The 20,253-nt window shown below is 55.5% G+C and overlaps 4 protein-coding genes across 4 annotated transcripts; 3 read left to right on the top strand and 1 right to left on the bottom strand.

Annotated features, from left to right (window-relative positions):
* Positions 1-1,661: 1,661 nt before the first annotated feature.
* On the top strand, positions 1,662-3,060 carry B0T26DRAFT_271904 (uncharacterized protein). The gene is made up of 2 exons (XM_060434106.1): positions 1,662-2,257; positions 2,480-3,060. The coding sequence occupies exons 1-2, from the start codon at positions 1,915-1,917 to the stop codon at positions 2,821-2,823; spliced, it is 687 nt and encodes a 228-aa protein (XP_060295752.1). The 5' UTR covers positions 1,662-1,914; the 3' UTR covers positions 2,824-3,060.
* Positions 3,061-5,604: 2,544 nt separating this feature from the next.
* B0T26DRAFT_751092 (1-acyl-sn-glycerol-3-phosphate acyltransferase) lies at positions 5,605-6,730 on the bottom strand (the record flags this gene model as incomplete). The annotated part of the gene is made up of 2 exons (XM_060445330.1): positions 5,605-6,062; positions 6,235-6,730. The coding sequence occupies 2 exons, from the start codon at positions 6,728-6,730 to the stop codon at positions 5,605-5,607; spliced, it is 954 nt and encodes a 317-aa protein (XP_060295753.1).
* A 3,823-nt stretch (positions 6,731-10,553) lies between these two features.
* B0T26DRAFT_646073 (uncharacterized protein) lies at positions 10,554-12,314 on the top strand (the record flags this gene model as incomplete). The annotated part of the gene is made up of 5 exons (XM_060437781.1): positions 10,554-10,677; positions 10,752-10,842; positions 10,904-11,392; positions 11,754-12,158; positions 12,227-12,314. The coding sequence occupies 5 exons, from the start codon at positions 10,554-10,556 to the stop codon at positions 12,312-12,314; spliced, it is 1,197 nt and encodes a 398-aa protein (XP_060295754.1).
* Positions 12,315-13,167: 853 nt separating this feature from the next.
* On the top strand, positions 13,168-18,513 carry B0T26DRAFT_740561 (eukaryotic translation initiation factor 3 subunit 7-domain-containing protein; the record flags this gene model as incomplete). Its single annotated transcript, XM_060443859.1, has 6 exons — positions 13,168-13,393; positions 13,486-14,755; positions 14,842-15,094; positions 15,374-15,393; positions 15,615-16,248; positions 16,354-18,513. The coding sequence occupies 6 exons, from the start codon at positions 13,168-13,170 to the stop codon at positions 18,511-18,513; spliced, it is 4,563 nt and encodes a 1,520-aa protein (XP_060295755.1).
* Positions 18,514-20,253: the final 1,740 nt, after the last annotated feature.

Below are 20,253 nucleotides of genomic sequence, written 5' to 3' on the forward strand. Positions count from 1 at the left end.
TTCTTTGTGTTTGTTGGGATCGGGCAGGGTGCGAGGGGGTGGAGGGGCGGGCGTGGCGTGAGTCGGGGCCCAAACGCGCGGGGTGTTGGAGGAATGAGTTGATGGATTGTCGAGAAATCGAAAAGTCGAGAGTTCGGCCTGGTGATTGATTGACTTCGTTATTGACCGTCGGACCGTGGACCACCAGGGCTGTTTGGTGGCCGGAACGCCAGAGCTAGAGGAAAGCAGAAGTCCGAGACATAATGTGTTGACGTGAATGTCTCGTCGTCGATGTTGCCGAGGCCTGTCGCCGGCAACCGTCTGGTGGTGGTGGTTGTTGTCGTCGTCGCTTGTCGCTGTGGTCGTGCTTTTGTCGTTACAGCAGCATTGGTGACAGCCGAGCGGCGGGCATTCGTTTTCTCGGAGCAAAGCAGCAATCGGGCCTGGCTTAGGTTGATGGCAGTGAAGGGCAGGCAGGTCCGGACGAGTCTAGGAGCGCCGCAGACGCCGCTGGCTCGCCGTCAGCGCTGGGCCAAGGTTAGGTAACCGTCTAACGAAGCCAGTATGGGCACTGTGACTGTGGGCGGCAATGGGGCAGATTCGAGGCTGCGGCAATCCCAGGCGCAGCAATCCCAAGATGCGCAGCGCGGACAGACGGGACACAAGGCGAGGTTGTCGTCTCCAGGCAAGGATATGCCTCTCCTGGTAGGGGTAGGTGGTCTTCGTCGGTGTTGTCGCTGTGACTCGATTGTGGGTTTTGGTGTTCCAGAAGTGGAAAGTTTAAGGTGGGGCCCTTTGTTCTCCAGCCCAGTCAGTCCTGCGCTGGCTAGAGTTGGGGGTGGCTTCCGTGCGTCGGCCGTCGAGGGCGGACGTCGTCCCAGAAAAGCCCGGCCCAGCTTTGTTTATGTGCCGCTTTTTCTTCACCTGCTTTTTTTGGGCCTGGCTGCCTGCGTCTGACGAGTCGTGGGCAGAGTGTGCACCCTACCACTACCGTTTCTTAGTTAACTCTACATATACCAACAGTGGACGGACGGCCTTCGACAGCGACAGCGACAGCGACGACCTGGCAACTGCGACGTGACGCAGCGCTCCCGCTTCGCTTCCATTGACCGGCCTCAGCACGCGAGGAACGAATTACTGTGTAGTCCCGCGTCTTGGAGGTGCTTCACAAGCGGGGAAAAGAGCCCGCACCAGCCCAATCAACTCGCCTCCAGCTGCAGCTTTCTGGGAAAATGCTGGCACCAAGTACCCAGAGGGTGCTAGCGGGCGTTCCAAGAGCCCAAGGCAGCCCTGCCTTCTGCGCCTTTGCTTGGTCACGCTACCCTTTCCCCCCCGTCGCTCGTGGGCGGCGTGCACGGCATAACATCATGGATTCATGATACCTGCTACTCCGTACCTAAGGTAATGGATGTAACTCCCGCGTCTTAAATCCTGGTATCCTCGGTATTTTGGGCCATTCCGAATATTACAACGAGCGCCGCGTATAAACATGCTAATCATGGAATGATTATTTTCCTTCTTCAATTGGTAAAGACGGGAGAGTTCGAAGCCCAAGCCTGGGGAAAGGCCTGGCGATCACTTTCTTCCTTCCCGCTTCTGTGCCAGCGTCGAGCATTCACTTGAACTGGGAACCTCGAATGAGCTAGGTAAGCTTGAGCTAACCTCTACCCGTCGAGAGCCCCGCCGCCGAGGTGCTCGCTCGGCCAATTAGGTGGCTGCTGCCTGGCGGTGCTGTGCTTTGAGCGATCATCGAGGCCAACGTGACCTGCTCTGCTCTGGCAGAGGTGCAGCCAGCTCCGAGACCGACCCAACAACTCAAGACATGGATGGTAATAGCATGCATGCCTGGGGCCTCCAGGCCGCCTTTCCAATTGACACTCGGTTTTGTTGGCGTCCTTGCATGGCCTGACTCTGTCTGTCGTCTGTCGCAGCGAGATGCGAGTGCTGCAGGAGGCCATTGGGGGGATTACCAGTGCCTCTCTGAACGAACCATCGAGGCAAATCAGATCTTGCCATTCTTCGGTCGGTCTGTGCAACTGCATCCAGCCAATTGGTCTGAGATGGGCCGTTGAACCATTTTCTTTTCTTTCACGACTATCACCATGGCCATCGCATTGCCAAATTCACACAACTCCCAAAACACTGGAACCGAGACAACTGAACCAAGCCAAGTGTCAACAGGAGGCCAACAGCGATGGAGACGGGGTCGGGCAGGTCCTTGCTCCCGGCTCGGTATCCGTTTCTCAGTTCCGTCCAACAATGCCTCCCTATGAATATTGTACGTGTGCCTCAACTGACTCGCAAATGGTTTGGAGCCGAGTGACCTCAATACCCCAAGATCAGCCTGCAGCGCCTGTCAATGGGATGCACCGTTGGAGGGGAGGGTGACCATCGAACGGCAGCCCGTGGGCTGTCTGGTGTCTGTGACAGTCCTAGTCTACCTTCCAATTGAGCCCAAATGCACCTTCAAATGATTGATAATTGAACGCCAAACCCGCAGTGCCATCACAGCTAAAGTTCGATGTATCTAGCTGTTACAGCACGGGTGCGAATCAACGCACAACCCCCTCACACTCCTCCGCTCTTTGTCTACAGTCGGGGCCACTAGACCAATTCGAATTTTCGAAATTTGAGTCAAGGATTCGGCTTGACGCAGTCCACTGCCTTACATATATATGTAGGTCTTCTGGATACGTCTCTGCTCCATCCGACCCAATACCGATACCTGCTCTAGCTCCCTGGCATCCAAAGATTGGATGCCACCAGTTGAGCAGTTGCAGCTTGGCGCACAAAAGCCCTGGCCGCGATCTTGGAGAGGCGCCTCTCTATAAGTACATACTGTGAAGTACGCGGGCGGTGAGAAGACCCGACCATGGCATGCGCCTGCGCCTGCGCCTGCGCCTGCGCCTGCGCCTGCGCCTGCGCCTGCGCCCGTGCACATCCCATCCCATCCACACGGACTCGCGGACTCGCGGACTCGCGGAGCTGTCACCGCTCTAGAGTCCAGAATGCTGCTGGTAGCCACGCCGGGGTTGCGGGCGGTGGATGCATGCGATGGCATTGTGCGCGTCAACCGCCGCCATAACCGCATCGCTGCTCTAAGGAGAGCTTCCATTCCTGGAACCCCTCATCCCTACATGCACGTGTATCTGCCCTACCCCTCGCCCCGCAACTCAATGGCCAAGCAGATCTAACGCTTCTTACAGCCACCTGCTTGAGGCTGTTCGGTTCATAATGGGCCCATAATGGGCCCTTCCCTTGCCACAGATTAAAGACATATTGGGATGCTTGTCGGTGAGACGAACCGCATGCATAGCCATGTATACGAGACGTCAAGTCGCATCCCGCCGAGTATCGACATGCTTCCCAGCCAAACAAACCGGCCAGTGCCATTCTCCTGAACATGGAAAACTGTCGGCGTCATGCCCCCAAATGTCCATACCCGTGTTGGCACCACGGCAGACAACCACGGGCTTATGCCCCACAGTCCTCCCGCCGCACCGGCTCCCCCCAGCTTTGGAGCATTCCGCCCGGCTTCGTCGACCGTCGCCGCGCCATGTACGTTCTCGTCGAGAGTCTGAACACCGCATCATGTCGGCGCCCACGATCCTTGGCGCCCTACCCTCCTGGGTAGCAACATTAGCAACAGAATTCGAGCAGATAATATTGCAGCTGCATGGTGCAGCCTATGCAGCCAGTGCAGCCAGTGCATCTGCTGGAGTCACAAGCCATCCGACCTTGACCAATGCCTCAACTCCCCAAATGCACCCTCTAATTATATCCTACTCGTTCTGAGGGAGCCGAAGGAGCTAGGCAAGGGTAGGAAGGGAGAAAGACGCGGCCTACAGCCAAGGGGAAAGGAGGTCAAGGGCGGGGATTATGTTAACTCTCCCTTCACCCCCGTTGTTCCCGGGCTATCCGAGTACAGGCCCGGGCCGTGACTGTCTAACTAGGGACGATCTCTCGTCCATGTTTCGGCCGAGAAGCCCGCCCAAGAGGGAAACATGCATCGTAGAGATGTTTGGGCCCAGCAACCTCCTCGGCGTGCCACCCGATCTAGAGCAATCGTCGAGTGAATATCCTGCTTGGTGAGATTGAAGTCTGGCTTAGCCATTGGGAGCGGTGATGGTAATTAAGTGACCGACAAGGACTTTGCGCAAAAGGTCCTGGATTCGATCGGATCTCTGGGCTTTTGCAGCCGACTCACGCGTAACTCTTGGGGATCACGGATATAACCAATTGCGAGTTAGGTGACCAAACACCAAAAAATGGCGGATCTCAATCCCATCTCCCTCTCTCATTCACACACTCTCTCTACTCGTCACTTCAATGGCCTCCGTCGCACGATTAAACCAAGCACCTCCTTCAAAAGGCCAAATACCCCTCGCGCTCTATGGTATCTATCTCCCGTTGCACAACGGCCCTACATAGTTGGAACTTTTGAACTTTGAATGGAAAACGACAAGCATCATTTGACAGCCGCTAATTTCTCTGTTTGTTACTCTTGTTGCGCAAGCAAGCATGCGCAAGCACACGCATGTCACAGACAAGACACACACACTCGCACTCGCATATGCGTAAGGTAGATAGGTATGCACCAACACCACCACTTCGTGTACTACAAAAGTGTACGTAGGTAAGGTAGTTGTCTCATTGGCTTGTGCGGGGTGAAAGTGAGACAATTAGCCTTTCTCCGCATTTTACTCTTTTTCTCTTCTTTTCTTTCGCCTCCCTTCAACAGTGTTGTTCGACAACCGACTCCATCGTCATTCTTGTTCGCAGGTATTGTACGTGCTTATATTCCCTCCCTCTTCTCCTCCATCTCTATCCTATCTCTCCCTATTTCTCCATCCCCTATCTCATGGGGCATCATCATCATCATCTCTGCATTTACCCGTAGAAAAAAAACAAGCCTTGCCTAAGGGGGGAGCCAACCACTGAACATTACACGACCGACTGGAGACACACACGGTCGGTCAAACACGGCCACGGGATGATTTGATCATCGTTTCTTTCCTGCCATGCTGGTGCTGTTGTTGTGCCACTCGACGAGAGAAAAATGGATAGGGACTCCCTTTCCTTCCTTCAAATTTGTGTACTGCAATTATTTGTGGCAAATTCTGCCCTCTCTCTATACTGCTTCAATAAAGCTCATGCGCGCCGCATAGTGCTGCCCACCTTGTTATGCCTAAGTCCCGAGGTTTTTCGTCCTTGACAAATGGCAAACCACAGCAGCATGCATGCATGCCGTACGGTATGTCGCATTTAGTCTTGTCTCTTTCGCGCTGACACTCTGTTTTAAAGCCATTGAGGCGGCAGTCATGGGTTATATATTAAGCTGCAGACGCCTCGGCTTCCATGGGTACGTTTTTGGTTTATACTGCTACTGGCTGCTCGTTACCCTATATGTTGTATGCATACTTATTGGCTGCATTTGTTTCCTGTCGAGGTCGGGCGTCGGCTCCTAAACGTTTCCGACCTATCGCGTGTTATTGCCGAGAGAGTGGCCAGATTCTTTCTCAGCACGTATCCCACGTCTCACGACGAACGGGCAGAACTGGTCTGTTTCGAGGGAGGAACAAGAACCCCCCGCCTCCCTCAAGTGTCCCTTACACATTTCCTGCGTCACATTGTCTTGCCCTCATCAACCCACAATGCTTTCGTCTCGTCCAGCCACTTCCCCTTCTCGACCCATCTCGCCTCGAGCCATTTCGCCAAGCCCTCGTCGTCGTGCGGCAGCTCCTCGAGCGGGAATCGCCTGGCATGCACATGGAACCGATAACCTTCTCCTCTCATCTGCTGCGGCACGTTATGAGCGGGGCCGCTCAACCTTGGGATTGAAAGCGTATCCCACATTTCGGGTGCCCCCTGCCAATGCCGGCCATGCTGGTAGGCAATGGTAAAGTCGTAGACAGCCTTGATGTGCGACGTTTTCCGTAGATGCTGGACGGTAGCGACGAACCCTTTGGTTCGCGGGTACAGCAAATGCAGGGGCTGCGGCTTGTTGTTGTTGGCGCACCACTGCTCGGATTCTAGATACTTCTTGCGCGTAAAGCGCGTAGCCTCGGAAAACGAGATAAGCCCTATACGCATGTATCAGCAGGAACGGCGTACCATCGAGAACCAACAATCCCATATTTTTGCGAGGAGCAAGACATGGTAGCTGGCGGAACATTAAGGTTTGCCTTTTGTTTCGTGCATGCATAGGCAGGAAGAGAGTGTGTGTGAGGGTTCAAGTAAGTGGGCGGCACGAACATATGGGCCACTTCCTTTTCGTGATTCCCCGGAACACACGATCCAGCTCAGCCTTGTCCCTGAGCCAGTTCCGGCTAACCAAGGGCATGCCCATGGCCCAGAGGCCCCATCCCAAGAATGGCACGAACCGAAGCTGCTGCTTGGCGAACCACCGGCAGCGGCCGAGCATGCCGGCCTGCACGGCCATAGCTTGGATCATATAGAAATCACTCCAAGAAACGTGGTTGGCGATCACAATAGCGCTCTCGTGCGGCGGCAGACGGTCGCCCGACACGGTGATGACGGCGCTGTTGAAGACCTCGAAAATGCTCTGGATCCACAGCCACACCGAGAGGGCGATACGCGACGAGGCGTTATAGACGGCATCGGGAAATAGGAACTTGAAGGGTAGCAGGAAAGAAAGTAGCACGTCGGCTACGAGAAGCCAGAGCAGCCATGGCACTGTGAGAGCGATGCCCCGGAGGTGCGTGGCTATGCCCTTGGGGAATTGGGCCATTACAGAAGACCAAGGGCACTTGTTTGCGCGCGGGTGTGTGCGCGTATAGGCAGCTGTGGGCGCTGCCGTAGTACGGGCGTACACAGCCCGGAGCAGGCCTAGACGTTTGACCGGCGAGCCGATTAAAACACAGTTCGGCGGTCGGATAGGACAGGAGGGCAAAGAAAAGGGACGGCACACGGCCCCGGAGGTCGGTGATATTGGGTAGAATAAACAAACCAGCGGCCTACCACGAACTGCCGAGAATTTGTTTGATGGAGGCCGATGTCAAGGTAAATCAGCTAACTAAGCGATCGGGAGGGTCAGGTGGTACAACGATGACAGCAGCAAAGAAACTCAATTCTGCGATTGGTTCCCGGACCTGTCTCCGGATCTGGTTGCGTCTACACTCCTTGGCTCAAGGCGGGCAAGAGCAAAGATGGTGCCGATTCCAGTAGAGGAAGCCACATATGAAGAACCAGCCTAGACATTCGAAGCGCTTCAGACTTTTCTCCTAGCCAGCATCCAGTCCCTTCTCAAAAGCGGTACTGTACTGGCGCCCCCGCGTTCCACGTTTCATGTTGCGGCCCGTCAATGCAAGAGAATCTCGGTCCCGAGCATCTCAACTCAAATGACTCGAGCAAACTTCAAACTGCTTGGCTTGGGAGGGTTTAGGTGTGCAATTGAAGTAATCCAAATCATGTTAAGGCGAGCCGGGCCTATAGTATGGAAATATGATTTCCATTCAGCCCTCGACAGCGAAGACGAGGGTGTCGCTTGGCTGTGAGCGGTTCTGCAAGCACCTCAACAGGTGCCCAGGCACGGCATTGCTTGAGCCTTACTCGGCAATGCCAATGAAGAAACCTGAAGACTGCCACGCAAACATGGTGCCGACGCCGGCGAACAGGCTCTAGCCAAGTAAGATGCTTTCAGGCACGGGAGGTCCGGGCAAGACTCATCATAATCAAATATTCTTGAACGGACTTGAAGCGTTCTATGCTGATGACGAGGAAGGAGGGCAGTGGCTCATGTTTGGGGACTCGCAGTGAAGGAAGGAACCTGGAAGTTTTGTCTTGCTGCTTCCGTTTCTCGCTTGTTGCTTGTTAGTCCCGACATCGCTCTACATGCAACCTCGAGCAGAGGGAAGGTAAGACCCGAGTGGCTGATGGTCCCCCAATCGGGTGTTGAATCGTTGATGCCTGTCGGCCAGATCTCACTCTCAGTCTAGCGGAAGTTCGAAGATCTCACGTTGCACAAACCTTGAGGTAACCTCAAACTCTTGCTAGACGGGTTGCTTCTGGCTCTTCTAGGCCCAAATCTCCATATTGGCCGCTTAATTGCTGGAGGCAGAGTAAACTTCGGGAGTTAGAGCGCTAAGTGTCTCAATCGGCCAATTCTCAGCTCAGCACAAGGCCCATCAGTCTGTTTCTGGGTGCTATGGCGAGAAGGTTATGCGGCGGTGTGAAGTGTGGAGCGACGACGATGGGAAGGGCCTAAAAATCGGTAAGAGGTCAGTGCCAAGCCCGCCCTTTAAGGTGGATAGAGCGCCCAAGAGTCAACTCGCGACCCTTGAATGGAAGGTGCCCATGTGCCCAGGTGCAAGAACGCGTTTTAGCTCGGAAGCCCAATCCAGAAATAAAGCTATTTCGACTAGTTCCACCTACCGTACCTTAAGGTTGTCTTCGAAGCGTCACGATTGGCTGGTAGCCAGGCTTGGTATGGTACGTACCTTACCGACCTGCACATCACTTGAGATATGCGTCTGAATCTGCAGCGGCGGCAAGACGAGCTGGTGACACGAGATCTGGGCCCGTCTCGTCTGCGCAGGCTCGTGGCAAGGGCAAATCTAAAATCGTAGATATTTGTGTTTTTGTAAAGTCAAATCATTGAATGTGACCCTCCAACAAGGCTCAAACCCCTGGAGCGGGACTGGCGCAGGGATCGCGCTGACGAAAGTTGTTGTTTGCGCTGTCGGGCTAGCTCCTGCGCCCCAGATAATTGGAGATGCGCTGACTACGCCGCAGGATCTAGGGCTGCTGTGCTGACCACTCTAGCGGCTATCTCCAACTTCTTCAATGGAAAGGGCCTCTTCCGTATCGAACAGGGTACCCGACCTTACTGTGTACCTTGCCATGCCTGCCTATTGTACCTGGTAGATTAGTAAACTGGAATTTGGATGACGGCCGAGAACCTGGAAGACCTATCGATACCCTCTCTGCAACTGTGCAACTCAGCAACTCAGCGACCCGACTGGAATATTTTGTTCATATAATCCCCGGGCATCCCCCTTCTCCGCTCGCAACGCTCTTTGGCCTTGTCAAAACCGCCTCAGTTCATCTGCAAACCTCCAGCCTGCAGGCGATTTGCTCTTTCCTCGACGAGCCACAGTTCAAGGGCCTTTGTCAGCCCATCATTAGTGTACCTGAGGTGGTAATCTCCTCGCCTTGGACTCTGCGTCACGAGCTACGGAGCCAGATGCCACGAACGCCCGCCACAAAGCCCCGACCCCGACTTTGGCTTCCACAACCCACCTCCTAGTTGACTTCGAATTCTTCATCCGTCGATCTCCCTTGGACAAACAGCCAGGACCCCCCAACCTTGCTGAATCCCCCAAAATCAAGATTGACGTCCATCCTGGGAAACACCACACCTACGCCTGTTGTGATTTTGGGCCAGAGTTCATGCGGTGACAGCCGATCTACAAGGCATGTCCACCGTCTAATTCGCCTCCGTTCTTTTCATCCCTTCTCGGAAGATACTGGACGGCGAACCCTTCGCAACTGCCGTAACTGCTGCAAGGTCACTAGCTTGCAGCCCTGTGGGCGATTCTCCAGCCAGGGGACCCTTCCTCAACGCGGGAGTGTCGTCCCAGTCCATCATCATCTCGAGTTCCATTCCCTGAGCATCGCTCGCGTCAGCTGTTCCCGTCCCGCCTTTCCCTGGAGCTCTGGACCCCCGAGGTTCTTAGCTCTCGGCTCCATCAAACGTCTCCAAAACGCCGTCCCAATACTTCGGGCCACTTCAGCGCGCACGCAACTGCCAGGCCAGGCCAGGCCAGGCACCTGATTTGCCTTTTTAGAGACGGTTACACGTCCATTCCATCCCAGACATCGCTCTGTTCGCGATCGTTTCAGCATTTTCCGTAATCGACGCCTCCACTTTATGCTGTTCCACCCCGCCCGATGCCAAGCTACCTATCCATTACACTGCACCGCATGACACCGCCACTATAGGGACTTTGCTGCAAGCACCCCTCCGTAGAGTGTTGTAGTCCAGTGTTGTCAGTGCGAGCATCAAGTTCCGGGCCAACATCGCATTGAGGTGATCGATAGCCAGAAATCAAAGTCTCCAGGTACGTTCGTCTCTGTAATCTGGTCTTTTGTTTCGACTCTTGAAGCATTGAGCTCGGCTTTCCGTCTTTTCCATGCCTCTTCCTTACCGTGCTCCCGCACCTCTGCCCACCACCCGCGTTAAGATACCTGGCTACCTTAATTGCCTTGCCTGTCCCCTTGAAAAGGTCATGTCCCCTCCCCACCCTCTGGCTCGTCTTGCACTCACATGATGGATCGCCGTCTTTTTGGCCTTTGGTCGTCTTTTCCCCCCAAGAGGTTTTAGCATTCATTGCTACTGTGCTTGCCATTTTTGTCTTTGTTGGTTGTTGTGGCTTGGTTGAAACGGTTATTTGATATACATGCCAAGCGGATTGTGGCGGAGCAATTAGTGTGTGATGGCTGCTGATGCTGACTCGGGACCAATAGCTGCTTACCCCTCCCCGCCGAATAACTATTTCTCTCCTCCTCACCTAAAGACGGCCTTCTCGTCGCTCTACGATCAAGCCGCCGTAATGGCGTCCTCGCTGTCACCAAACCAGTCCCACTCCAGTTTTGGCGGCGGGGCCGACAAGAGCCCCTTGTCCACATTGAATCTTGGTATCCTCAAGTCGCTGACTGACAAGAGGACCACAAGAGGTACGTTGCGGGGTGTGCGATCAGCCAGTGGAGTGGCAACCTTCCTCGCGGCACGGACTGACTGGAATAATTAGTCGATGGACAGCCGCCAAAACGCCGTGGGCCCAAGCCAGACAGCAAACCGGCCTTGACGCGACGACAAGAATTAAATCGCCAAGCTCAACGGTATGACCTATGTGCACGTGCATGGACGTCAATGTGTGGTGCTGACGTTCGCGCTTCTCAGAACTCATCGTGAGCGAAAAGAGCTATACATCAAGGCTTTAGAGGACGAGGTGCTTCGCCTGAAAGAAATATACAGCAATGTCTCTCAGGACAAGAACCGGCTCGCAGAGGAGAACCGGCAACTCAAAACTATCCTGACCCAGAATGGCATGGGCGTGGCGACCGGGACCGGCGGTGGCGGCGGCATGCTTGACGACTCGATGAGTACTCTGAGTGTTGGATATACGTCGAGCGCGAGCATGTCGGGAAGCTACGCGCCAGGGTCCAGTCACACGAGCGCCTTCTCGCCGCCGCCCCTATCTGCCACGACAAATGCCGGGCATATGGGCGGCAGCGGCGGAGGTGGCTTGTCGCCGCAGGCCGGAAGTCATTCCCTCGGTCACCACCACCACCATTCTGGGCAAGGATATGCGGGAGCGGGCACTGGAGCCCAGCTGGGCCAAAATCCCAACATGGATTATGACCAAGCTGGCATTGATTTCGTGTTAACGTACGAAAACCCCTCGAAGGCATACATGTCACCTCCCCCACATTAGCTTTGGATGGAATTGCGTTTCCCCTGAGCCTCCGTCTTGTATTCCTTGGAGTTCTGTCCTACCCTTGACCTTTGGTCTTCCCACTTCCCTTCATGGCACGAGAAGAACGGCGGGACTAAGAACTTCCCGCAAACTCCAAACACACCAACCTCTATCCTTCTTCCCGGTGCGATGCGAGAGCGAATGTTTGCGCATGACCCTATATTCCTGGAGAGACAACATCTCCAAGAGTTAGGTGTGCGTGATGGGAAGCTGAGGCAAGTCAGTGTGCTAACAAAGAGCGCCGCCTTCTGCGGCGCGCCCGTTCAATTTTAGTCTCGAGAAACCCTGCATGGACCACATGCCGTGGCTGCTGGAGCGAGGTAGCCAAGTCGGGGGCAACGAGCCATGCGGGCACGCTCTCATGGCCTCGTGTCCGCCCGAGCCATTCCCCGAGTTAACACCCGATATTCCCTTTGGTTACAGCAACGTGCGTGCCGATGCCGCTCCCGGCACCAGCGGAGGGGTCAACACCGTTGAAACAGGCCAGCGAACCTGGGAGCTAAGCAAAGGCGACCTCGCTACTCTGCTCGACCTGAGCAAGCGCCTCAACCTAGACGGCGAGATCACTCCTGTCATGGCCTGGGGCATGGTCCTCGCCCACCCGAGGCTGGGCGAGCTGAAGGTGGATGACTTTGCGAGGATGTCAGAGGAACTCCGGGGCAAGGTCCGATGCTACGGGTATGTGCCTCCTATTTTTATTTTTATTTTGCCTTGCTTTTAGGGGTTGCATGCTGATATTGGTACAGTTTCGGTGCCGTGATGGAGGAGTTTGAGGTACGCGATGCTATTGAGAACGTTTTGTCGACCAAGCCGGAATTTGGTCTTGGATATTGATTACGATTTTATTATGTGTGGTCTTTGTTCTGTTCTTTGATATTTTGGCCTCGCAAAAGTTGCTAGGCTGGTCCTCTCTTCCTTGGAGGGGATAGCAGTTGGAAACCAACACTAGTGTGAATATGAAGTGATGATATAGCGCGGGGTAGGAGTAGCGGTATGTTTTGTTGCGGAGCTAGGGATAGATATACCTCTTTGCGGTGTTGTTGATAAATGATATATTACTTGATCACCAAGAAGGCTTAGACTAAAGAGCTGCGTTAAAGAGAGCCGCTACGGAGATTGTCACCGACATCGGTGACAGGTAGAAATAAGTCGGTTTTCTTTCTTTGCCAATTAATACGTCTAGAGACAATCCGGGTTTAAATAAAATAAGTACTTGCTTTTCCTGTTTGGCGATAAGTATACCATGGCATACAAAAGAGACAGTCGAAGCTCAAATAATGCCGAAGTTCTGTACCATATAAATTCTACCAATTCCATAAAACCAGGGCTTATAAACTGCCCGCTCTTGTTCTAGAAAGACAGCACAGTGTGATTGCTAACAGAATCAGTACGGTGCTCAAAGATGAAAACCCCCGCTGCTTCTAGGTGAGGCCCATCCCTGCACCCCTTCACCGTGCTTTGCCCCACATTTTGCACACAAACACCCCACCAAGCGAATTTCGAACTTTGAGGAAATCTCGTTTCGCCAATCTAGTTCTAGATCTCGAACCCCTCAACTCTCCTGGATCACTAGGCGCCATATCACCAGTAACTTGCGAGGGAGATAATTCGTCACAGACACCTACATTTTTCTTTAGGGTCTTCTTTCACCTTTTTCAAAGGTAAAGAGTCTTTTTAAAAAGCAAACATGGCGAGCTCAGACTCGCCTTCCCTCGTGGACCTCATCAAGTCGCTCCCGGATCTCGGCGCGACCTGGGGCCCTCCGGTCACCACCGAAACCACTCTCAATGGCGTTCCTTATGCCCCCTACTCCAAGGGCGACAAGCTCGGTCGCATGGCCGACTGGACGGCTGACTCCAAGGACGGTAGAGACGGCCGCGGCGGCAGACAGCAGTATAATAGGAATTACCGTGGTATGTGGACAGCTCGCTTTATCGCCTCTGAGGAGGCCTGCTAACTGCTCTCTCCGCACGTGCTAACTTCTGGCCCTTTCTTTGTTTCACAGATCAGCAGGTTTACGGTGCTGGCTCTGCCTCTCTCTTCGTCGCGCCTGTAGCCGAGGACGAATCCTCGTTCTCGGTCGTCTCCAACGTGCGCGACTCGGCTAAGACACGATTCGCTAAAGGCGCCATCTTCAGCCGTGGCGGGCGCGGCCAGCGGGGCGGGCGTGGAGACACACGGGGTGGGCGCCAACAGTTCCAGCGCTCCGGTCGCGGCGGCCCACAGTTTGGCGGCGGCCCCGGTGGCGGTGGCGGCGGCGGCTACGACCAGCGTGGTGGCCCTGGTGGCAGAGGCAATGCGGGTGCTCGCGGGCGTCGCTTCGGCTGGAAGGACTATGACAAGCCCGCCCGCAACCGGGACGCCTCGATCAATATCAAGGCTGACTGGAAGCTGCTTGAAGAGATTGACTTTAACCGTCTCGCCAAGCTGAACCTGGACGCCGACGAGGGCGAGGATGTCGAGAGCTACGGCTTCCTCTACTACTACGACCGCAGCTACGACAAGCCGATGGTCAAGTCTGCGGAGCGCAAGCTGCTGGCGCTGGACCGTGCCGCGTACAATGTCACCACTTCGGCCGATCCCGTCATCCAGGAGCTCGCCGACAAGGACGAGGCCACCATCTTTGCCACAGACAGCATTCTCTCCATGCTCATGTGCTCTACCCGATCCGTCTACCCGTGGGATATCGTCATCATCAAGCACGGTAACAAGGTATTCATCGACAAGCGCGACAATGCGGCGCTTGACATGGTTACAGTCAACGAGAACGCGGCCGACGCGCCGCTAGAGGCTTCGGAGGGCTCTAAGGACTTGATCAACCAGCCGCCAGCGCTTGCCGAGGAGGCAACGTACATCAACCACAACTTCCCCACCCAGGCCGTGCTGGAGAGCGAGACGCAGAAGGTAGAGATGGCGCACGAGAATCACTTCTACAATGCCTCAGAGGAGACGGCGCCGCCTGCATCTAAGGCGTACAAGTATCGCCGCTTCGATCTTTCGACGAGCGACGAGGATCCCATGTACCTGATTGTGCGGACGGAGCTCGACGCGGTGCAGAAGAACGCCATCAGCGGCGAGGACCAGTTTGTGGCCATCCACGCACTCAACGAGTTCGACAGCAAGGCCCAGGGCAGCGGTGGCGCTCTCGACTGGCGGACGAAGCTGGTGTCGCAGCGCGGTGCTGTGGTTGCCACTGAGATGAAGAACAACAGCTGCAAGCTGGCCAGATGGACGGTGCAAAGCATTCTCGCCAAGGCCGACGTTATGAAGCTTGGGTGCGTCCTTCCCCTTTTTTTCTCAATTCTCCCCGCACGCATTGCCTTGCCTTGTGGTGCCTAGATGACTAACTCGACCCTCCCAGATTCGTATCTCGCGCCAATCCCAAGACCAACGACAAGCACGTCGTCCTTGGCGTGGTTGGGTGGAAGCCCAAGGACTTCGCCAACCAGATGAACCTGTCGCTCTCCAACGGGTGGGGTATTGTCCGTACCATTGCCGACATGTGCTTGAAGCGCGAAGAGGGTAAGTACGTACTGGTCAAGGACCCCAACAAGAGCATCCTGCGCTTGTACGAGGTCCCATCGAGCAGCTTCGACGACGATGCCGAGGAGGAGGTTTTGGAAATTGAGGAGGAACCAGAAGCTGCTGAGGAATAAGGGTGAGATATTGAGGCTTCTTGGGGCTCTGGTTAGATTTCCTTCTCGGCCAAGGGGGTAAAAGTGCTTCATTTCGGCTCTTTGGCTGTATGGATGCCATGGGCCAACAGAAACAGGTAGCAAGAGTTAGTAGGCCTGGGGCGGCATAATCACAGCGAAAATTGGTAGCATAGTTCATGAGCAGAAGCAAATATTTCTAGTCCAATATTTGGCATTCGCCGACAAAGTTTACGGCAGAATGTGTCGTCTTCTCTACGGTTAGCGTAAACGTATAAAGATGCCAATAAGAGAGCGGGCAGCAGCTGCCGTTGGTTTGTCCTGAACAAGGTGGCCACGTGATGACGCGAGGCGCTGGGACACCCCCCACCTTTGCAAGTCAGGACTCGCGTTTTCCGTGCTTGCCACCATTTTCTCGTGATCTCCAATCTCGAAATCCTGCCCGATTTTGACCTCCTCTGCGGCACGACCACCTACATAGACCGAATACGGGGCTGTTACCGACACCCAAGATGGCTCCCACTAAATTGACGAGCAGCAGCAGCAGCAGAACGCCCCAAAAAAGCACAAAGAGCAGCAGCAGCAGCGGCTTCGTATCCAAAACCCCGCTATCGGCAAAGACGAAACCCAAACCAAACGGCAGCATCCTCAACTACTTCAAGAAAGCCGCCGATGAGTCGCTTTTTATCGCCGAGGGGGTTGTGGCGGATAGTCCGGCGCCCGAGCCGGAGAAGGAGGATGACAACGATATTTACGGGGCCAGCGACGCCGATGGCTCGGGCATCCAGCTGCGATTCAACGAGGTGACGTCCTCGGTCAAGAAGCGGAAACTGAGCCCACAGCCACAGGACGAAGAAGGAGATGAGTCTCCCAGCAAGCAAAGTCTCCCGGAGAGGCAAAATGAGGAGCATAAGAGCCCGGAGTCTCTCCCGCCTCAGAACCCGCGGCCCAAGAAGAGTGCGAAGACGACGAAGAAAAAGAACAATCCGTTTTTGGACGACTCTTCCGACGATGACGATGACGGTGGTGATCGAAATGATGATATCAGCACCCCTAAGAGCGGCACAAGTGACATTTCGCAGACGGCCCTGAAAACGGCGGCGACGACGACGACGGTGAGACCGCTGCCAAATACTACCATGCCTTGTACCCCTGAACGTTCCAAACTCACCAGCAAGCGGCCGGCTTTCAGCAGGAGTGATGTGCCGTTGTTGCGGCAGGAGACGTCGGGAAACAATGTTCGAGACAGCGAGGACCGCGATGATGATTTCGATCCCGACATGCAAGCCGACTACGAAGGCGACGGCCAGTTCGCAGATCAGTTTGGGGAGGGAGACGAAGATGACGATTTGTTTGCCGGCGGCGAAGAGTTCAAGGAGATGCGGTACATGCAGGAACAGGCCCGGCTCGCGGCAGAAGAAGGAAACCACAGCTTTGATGGCGACGACGACAATTTGGGCCCCGACGCCATGGTCGAGAGCTGCCCCATCTGCAACGGCAGTCTTTCGGGGGTCACCGAAGACCAGGCGACCGCCCATGTGAATGCATGTCTCGACGGCAATCCCACGCCCCTCCCAACGGCAGCGTCGCTTCCAAAGACCGAGCAAGAAAAACGCGAGAGCGGTGGCGTAAGTGTCGAGGCGCCAGATCTGGGCAAGCGGTTTGCGAAAGCAGCTGTTGCCCGGCCTGGGCAGGCGAATCCCATCAATCTCGGCGGAACCGCCGCAAGTGTGGATGGCGGCCCTTCCAAGTCGGCCTTTGCCAAGCTCATGACGAGCCACGCCGAAGACTCGGCATGGGCGACGGCCGCAGCGGCAGAGCAGGCGTCTCGGGGAAAGCCTGCGTACAAACGGACTTGCCCCTTTTACAAGATCATGCCGGGCTTCTCCATCTGCGTCGACGCCTTCCGCTACGGCGCCGTCGAGGGCTGCAAGGCCTACTTTCTGAGCCATTTCCACAGCGACCACTACATGGGGCTGACGGCCCACTGGACGCATGGGCCCATCTACTGCAGCAAGGTGACGGGGGCGCTGGTCAAGATGCAGCTCAAGACGGCGGCAAAGTACGTGGTGGAGCTCGCGTTTGACGAGACAGCCCCCGTGCCGGGGACGCAGGGAGTAACGGTGACAATGATTCCTGCCAACCACTGCCCGGGAAGCTCGCTATTCCTGTTCGAGAAGAGTGTTGGGGGGACAAGGACGCAGCGCATCCTGCACTGCGGCGACTTTCGCGCATGTCCTGCCCACGTTGAGCACCCGCAGTTACGGCCAGAAACGACGGCCAGCGCAATCGCGGGCAAGACAAAACAGCAGAAGATTGACGTCTGCTACCTCGACACTACCTATCTAAACCCGCGCTACTCGTTCCCGCCGCAGGAGGACGTGGTTCGCTCGTGTGCCGAAGTCTGCCTGTCGCTAGACAAGGGGCTCACTGCCGAGGACGACCGCGCCTGGAACTCGCTGCTCCGGCGACGAGAAGGCGGCGGCGGCACAACAGAAAATGTCAGCAAGTTCTTCCCGTCGGAGAAAACTAAGCCGCCGCCTCTAGCCGCGGGCAAGGACAACACTCCCAGCAGCGATCTAAAGTCGGCCCCTGACAATGCCTTCACGGGGCTGAAGCAGGGCGGCGGGCGCAAGAACCGGCTGCTGGTGGTCTGCGGCACATACAGCATCGGCAAGGAGCGCATCTGCAAGGCCATCGCGCTGGCGCTCAAGACCAAGATATACGCGAGCGCGGCCAAGATCCGCATGTGCCAGCAGCTCGACGACGCGCAGCTGGCCGACCTCATGACTTCCAACCCGCGTGAGGCCCAGGTGCACATGCAGATGCTGATGGAGATCCGCCCCGAGACGCTCGCTGAGTACCTCGAGCTGCACCGCGCGCACGGCTTCAGCCGCGTCGTGGGGTTCCGGCCCTCGGGCTGGAACTTCCGGCCCAACAACGGCGGCGGCAGCGGCGGTGGCGGCGGCGGTATTGCCTCGGGCATCGTCGTCGGCGCCAACATGCCGCCCAGCAGCGTCCCATCGACGAGCCTCCTGCACGGCACCGGCTGGCGCCCGCGCTTCGCCGCGTCCAGCCTAGTGCCCCAGCGCGGCAGCTCCGGGGACGCCATGTGCTTTGGCGTCCCCTACAGCGAGCACAGCAGCTTCCGCGAGCTCGCCCTGTTCCTCATGGCCCTGCGAATCGACAAGGTCGTCCCCACCGTCAACGTCGGCAGCGAGCAGAGCCGCCGCCGCATGAAGGCCTGGACTGATCGCTGGCTGGCGGAGCGCAGGCGCGGCGGGCTCGTGCGTGTGCTGAAGGAGGGCGAAGGCGGGGTGGATGGAGGTGAGGCGTTATGGGATGGGAAGCAGGGGACAGGTGGCGGTGTCTTCTGGTGAATCTTTTCTGGTTCGTCCTTTGGGTAAATGGATGGATCGTATGATGGTCTATTGTTTATATGTGGTCTGGATAGTACGGTGTAGGTGTGTATTTTGGTTCTGTCAAAAAGCGAGGAGCCTGTGATGCGGTGTCTGGTCTGGTCTGGTCTGGTCTGCTGGGTTAGTAAGTTGCTTTAACAAAGATCTCGGGAAAGGGGGTTTTTCTTTAGTGTTTGGTGCTTATAGGATAGGAGACGAAGTATACTCGGAGTATGGATGGGATAGAGTTGTTGCCCCGTTCTCTTACGATGTGTCTGGCTGGCTGGCTGGCTGGCTGGCTGCTTGTTTGATCCATGTGTCCTTGTTTTGATCCCTGTGTTGCGGTTCGTGAAGGGCGTTCTAAGAGGGACTTGTACCGCTACGAAAAGAGCATGAGGGTGTAAATAGGCACTGGCTAGCATAAGGAGACAGGAGATAGGGTTTCTTTCCGAGATATCTTTCCAAGAAAGACGGAAGGTTATAAGTCATTCTTGGGGTTTGTTCTCTGGATCCTTCTTTGGAAGTTTCTTTGGGAGGAGTATAACATTTAACACAGAGAGTCTTGTTTACAGGTTAACAGGGGGGGTTCTACAGGAATCCGGGTTACTATTACGATAAGTTTTGCAAAAAAGGAGATATACCCCCTGACTTACACCGCCAGGCCGTTCCGCAAGCACACAAACTACCTTTTTAGGTAGAGAGTAGGTACGGTAAGTACATAGGTGCTGGCAGGTAGAGGACTAGACCACAGTTATGCGCTGTGCAGCGCGGAACCCAATGGCAATCAATGCCAGCCCTCCTCCACCCTTTTTTCCCGACAACTTTCTTTGCATTGGCGTGTCTTGGTCTTGGCTGCGTAGGCAAGGTAGGTAAGGGCACACCACTCCCCTCCTCAGCTAGCGTCAACGATACGTAGGAAGCGAGTGTGTGTATTCTTTTCTTTCTGCTCCGAAAGTCGGCCTCGGTACGATGCGGGAACTCAACTCACTCTCCTTGCCCCTCCCTCCTTTTTCATTGCTGTCGGCGAATGAGCGTCTGTCTGTCTCTGACTTGGCCAGTCCTCCTCCCTTCTCTGTCTCAACAAACTCTGTGCAATGTTGGACCGCGTCGGGATATATAACATACATGCATATGTTTCTTGTCCCCCCCCTGAGGGGTTTGTTGAACACTCGCGTCACTCCGGCGACGCCGGGCCACACCCTCCCCGTCCCGCTCCTCGTATTACCCTCAGCCCGTGTCTTTGCTAGGTTGGATTACGTACCGGCCTGCCTGCTGTGGGGATGGATGTAGATAGGTACACAGATGTGCAAAACCCCTATCCCACAACGTGCCACATGCTTTTGTCGCGGCCGGCCGCTTTGTTCTAGCTGCTGAGCGCGTGGTAGGAGGTATAGGGGTGCGACCGCGGGAGCTTCCCTCGTCGCCTTGTGCTACGCCGGTTGTTGTATTCCCGTACCCACGTTTCTTGTGGCTCTCGCGCACACAAAGCTGGGGCAACGCTGACTGACTCAAAGTGTGTCTCTGGGCGCTCGGCGTAGCTCGGTGTGGGTAACTAGGTACCCAGTTGGCCAAGGTGGCTGCCTAGGTATGTTCAGATCTATACCATGACTAAGATATAAATGCCTCGTCCGTCGTGTTGCTGAGACAGAGGGGCTGGTGGCTAAGGTACATGCATAGATAGATAGTCCTGTCACTTGTCAGCCCTTCACTGTGTAGCAGCAG

The sequence above is a fragment of the Lasiosphaeria miniovina genome (assembly GCF_030549165.1).
Source record: "Lasiosphaeria miniovina strain SMH2392-1A chromosome Unknown B0T26scaffold_4, whole genome shotgun sequence".
Lineage (NCBI taxonomy): Eukaryota > Fungi > Ascomycota > Sordariomycetes > Sordariales > Lasiosphaeriaceae > Lasiosphaeria > Lasiosphaeria miniovina.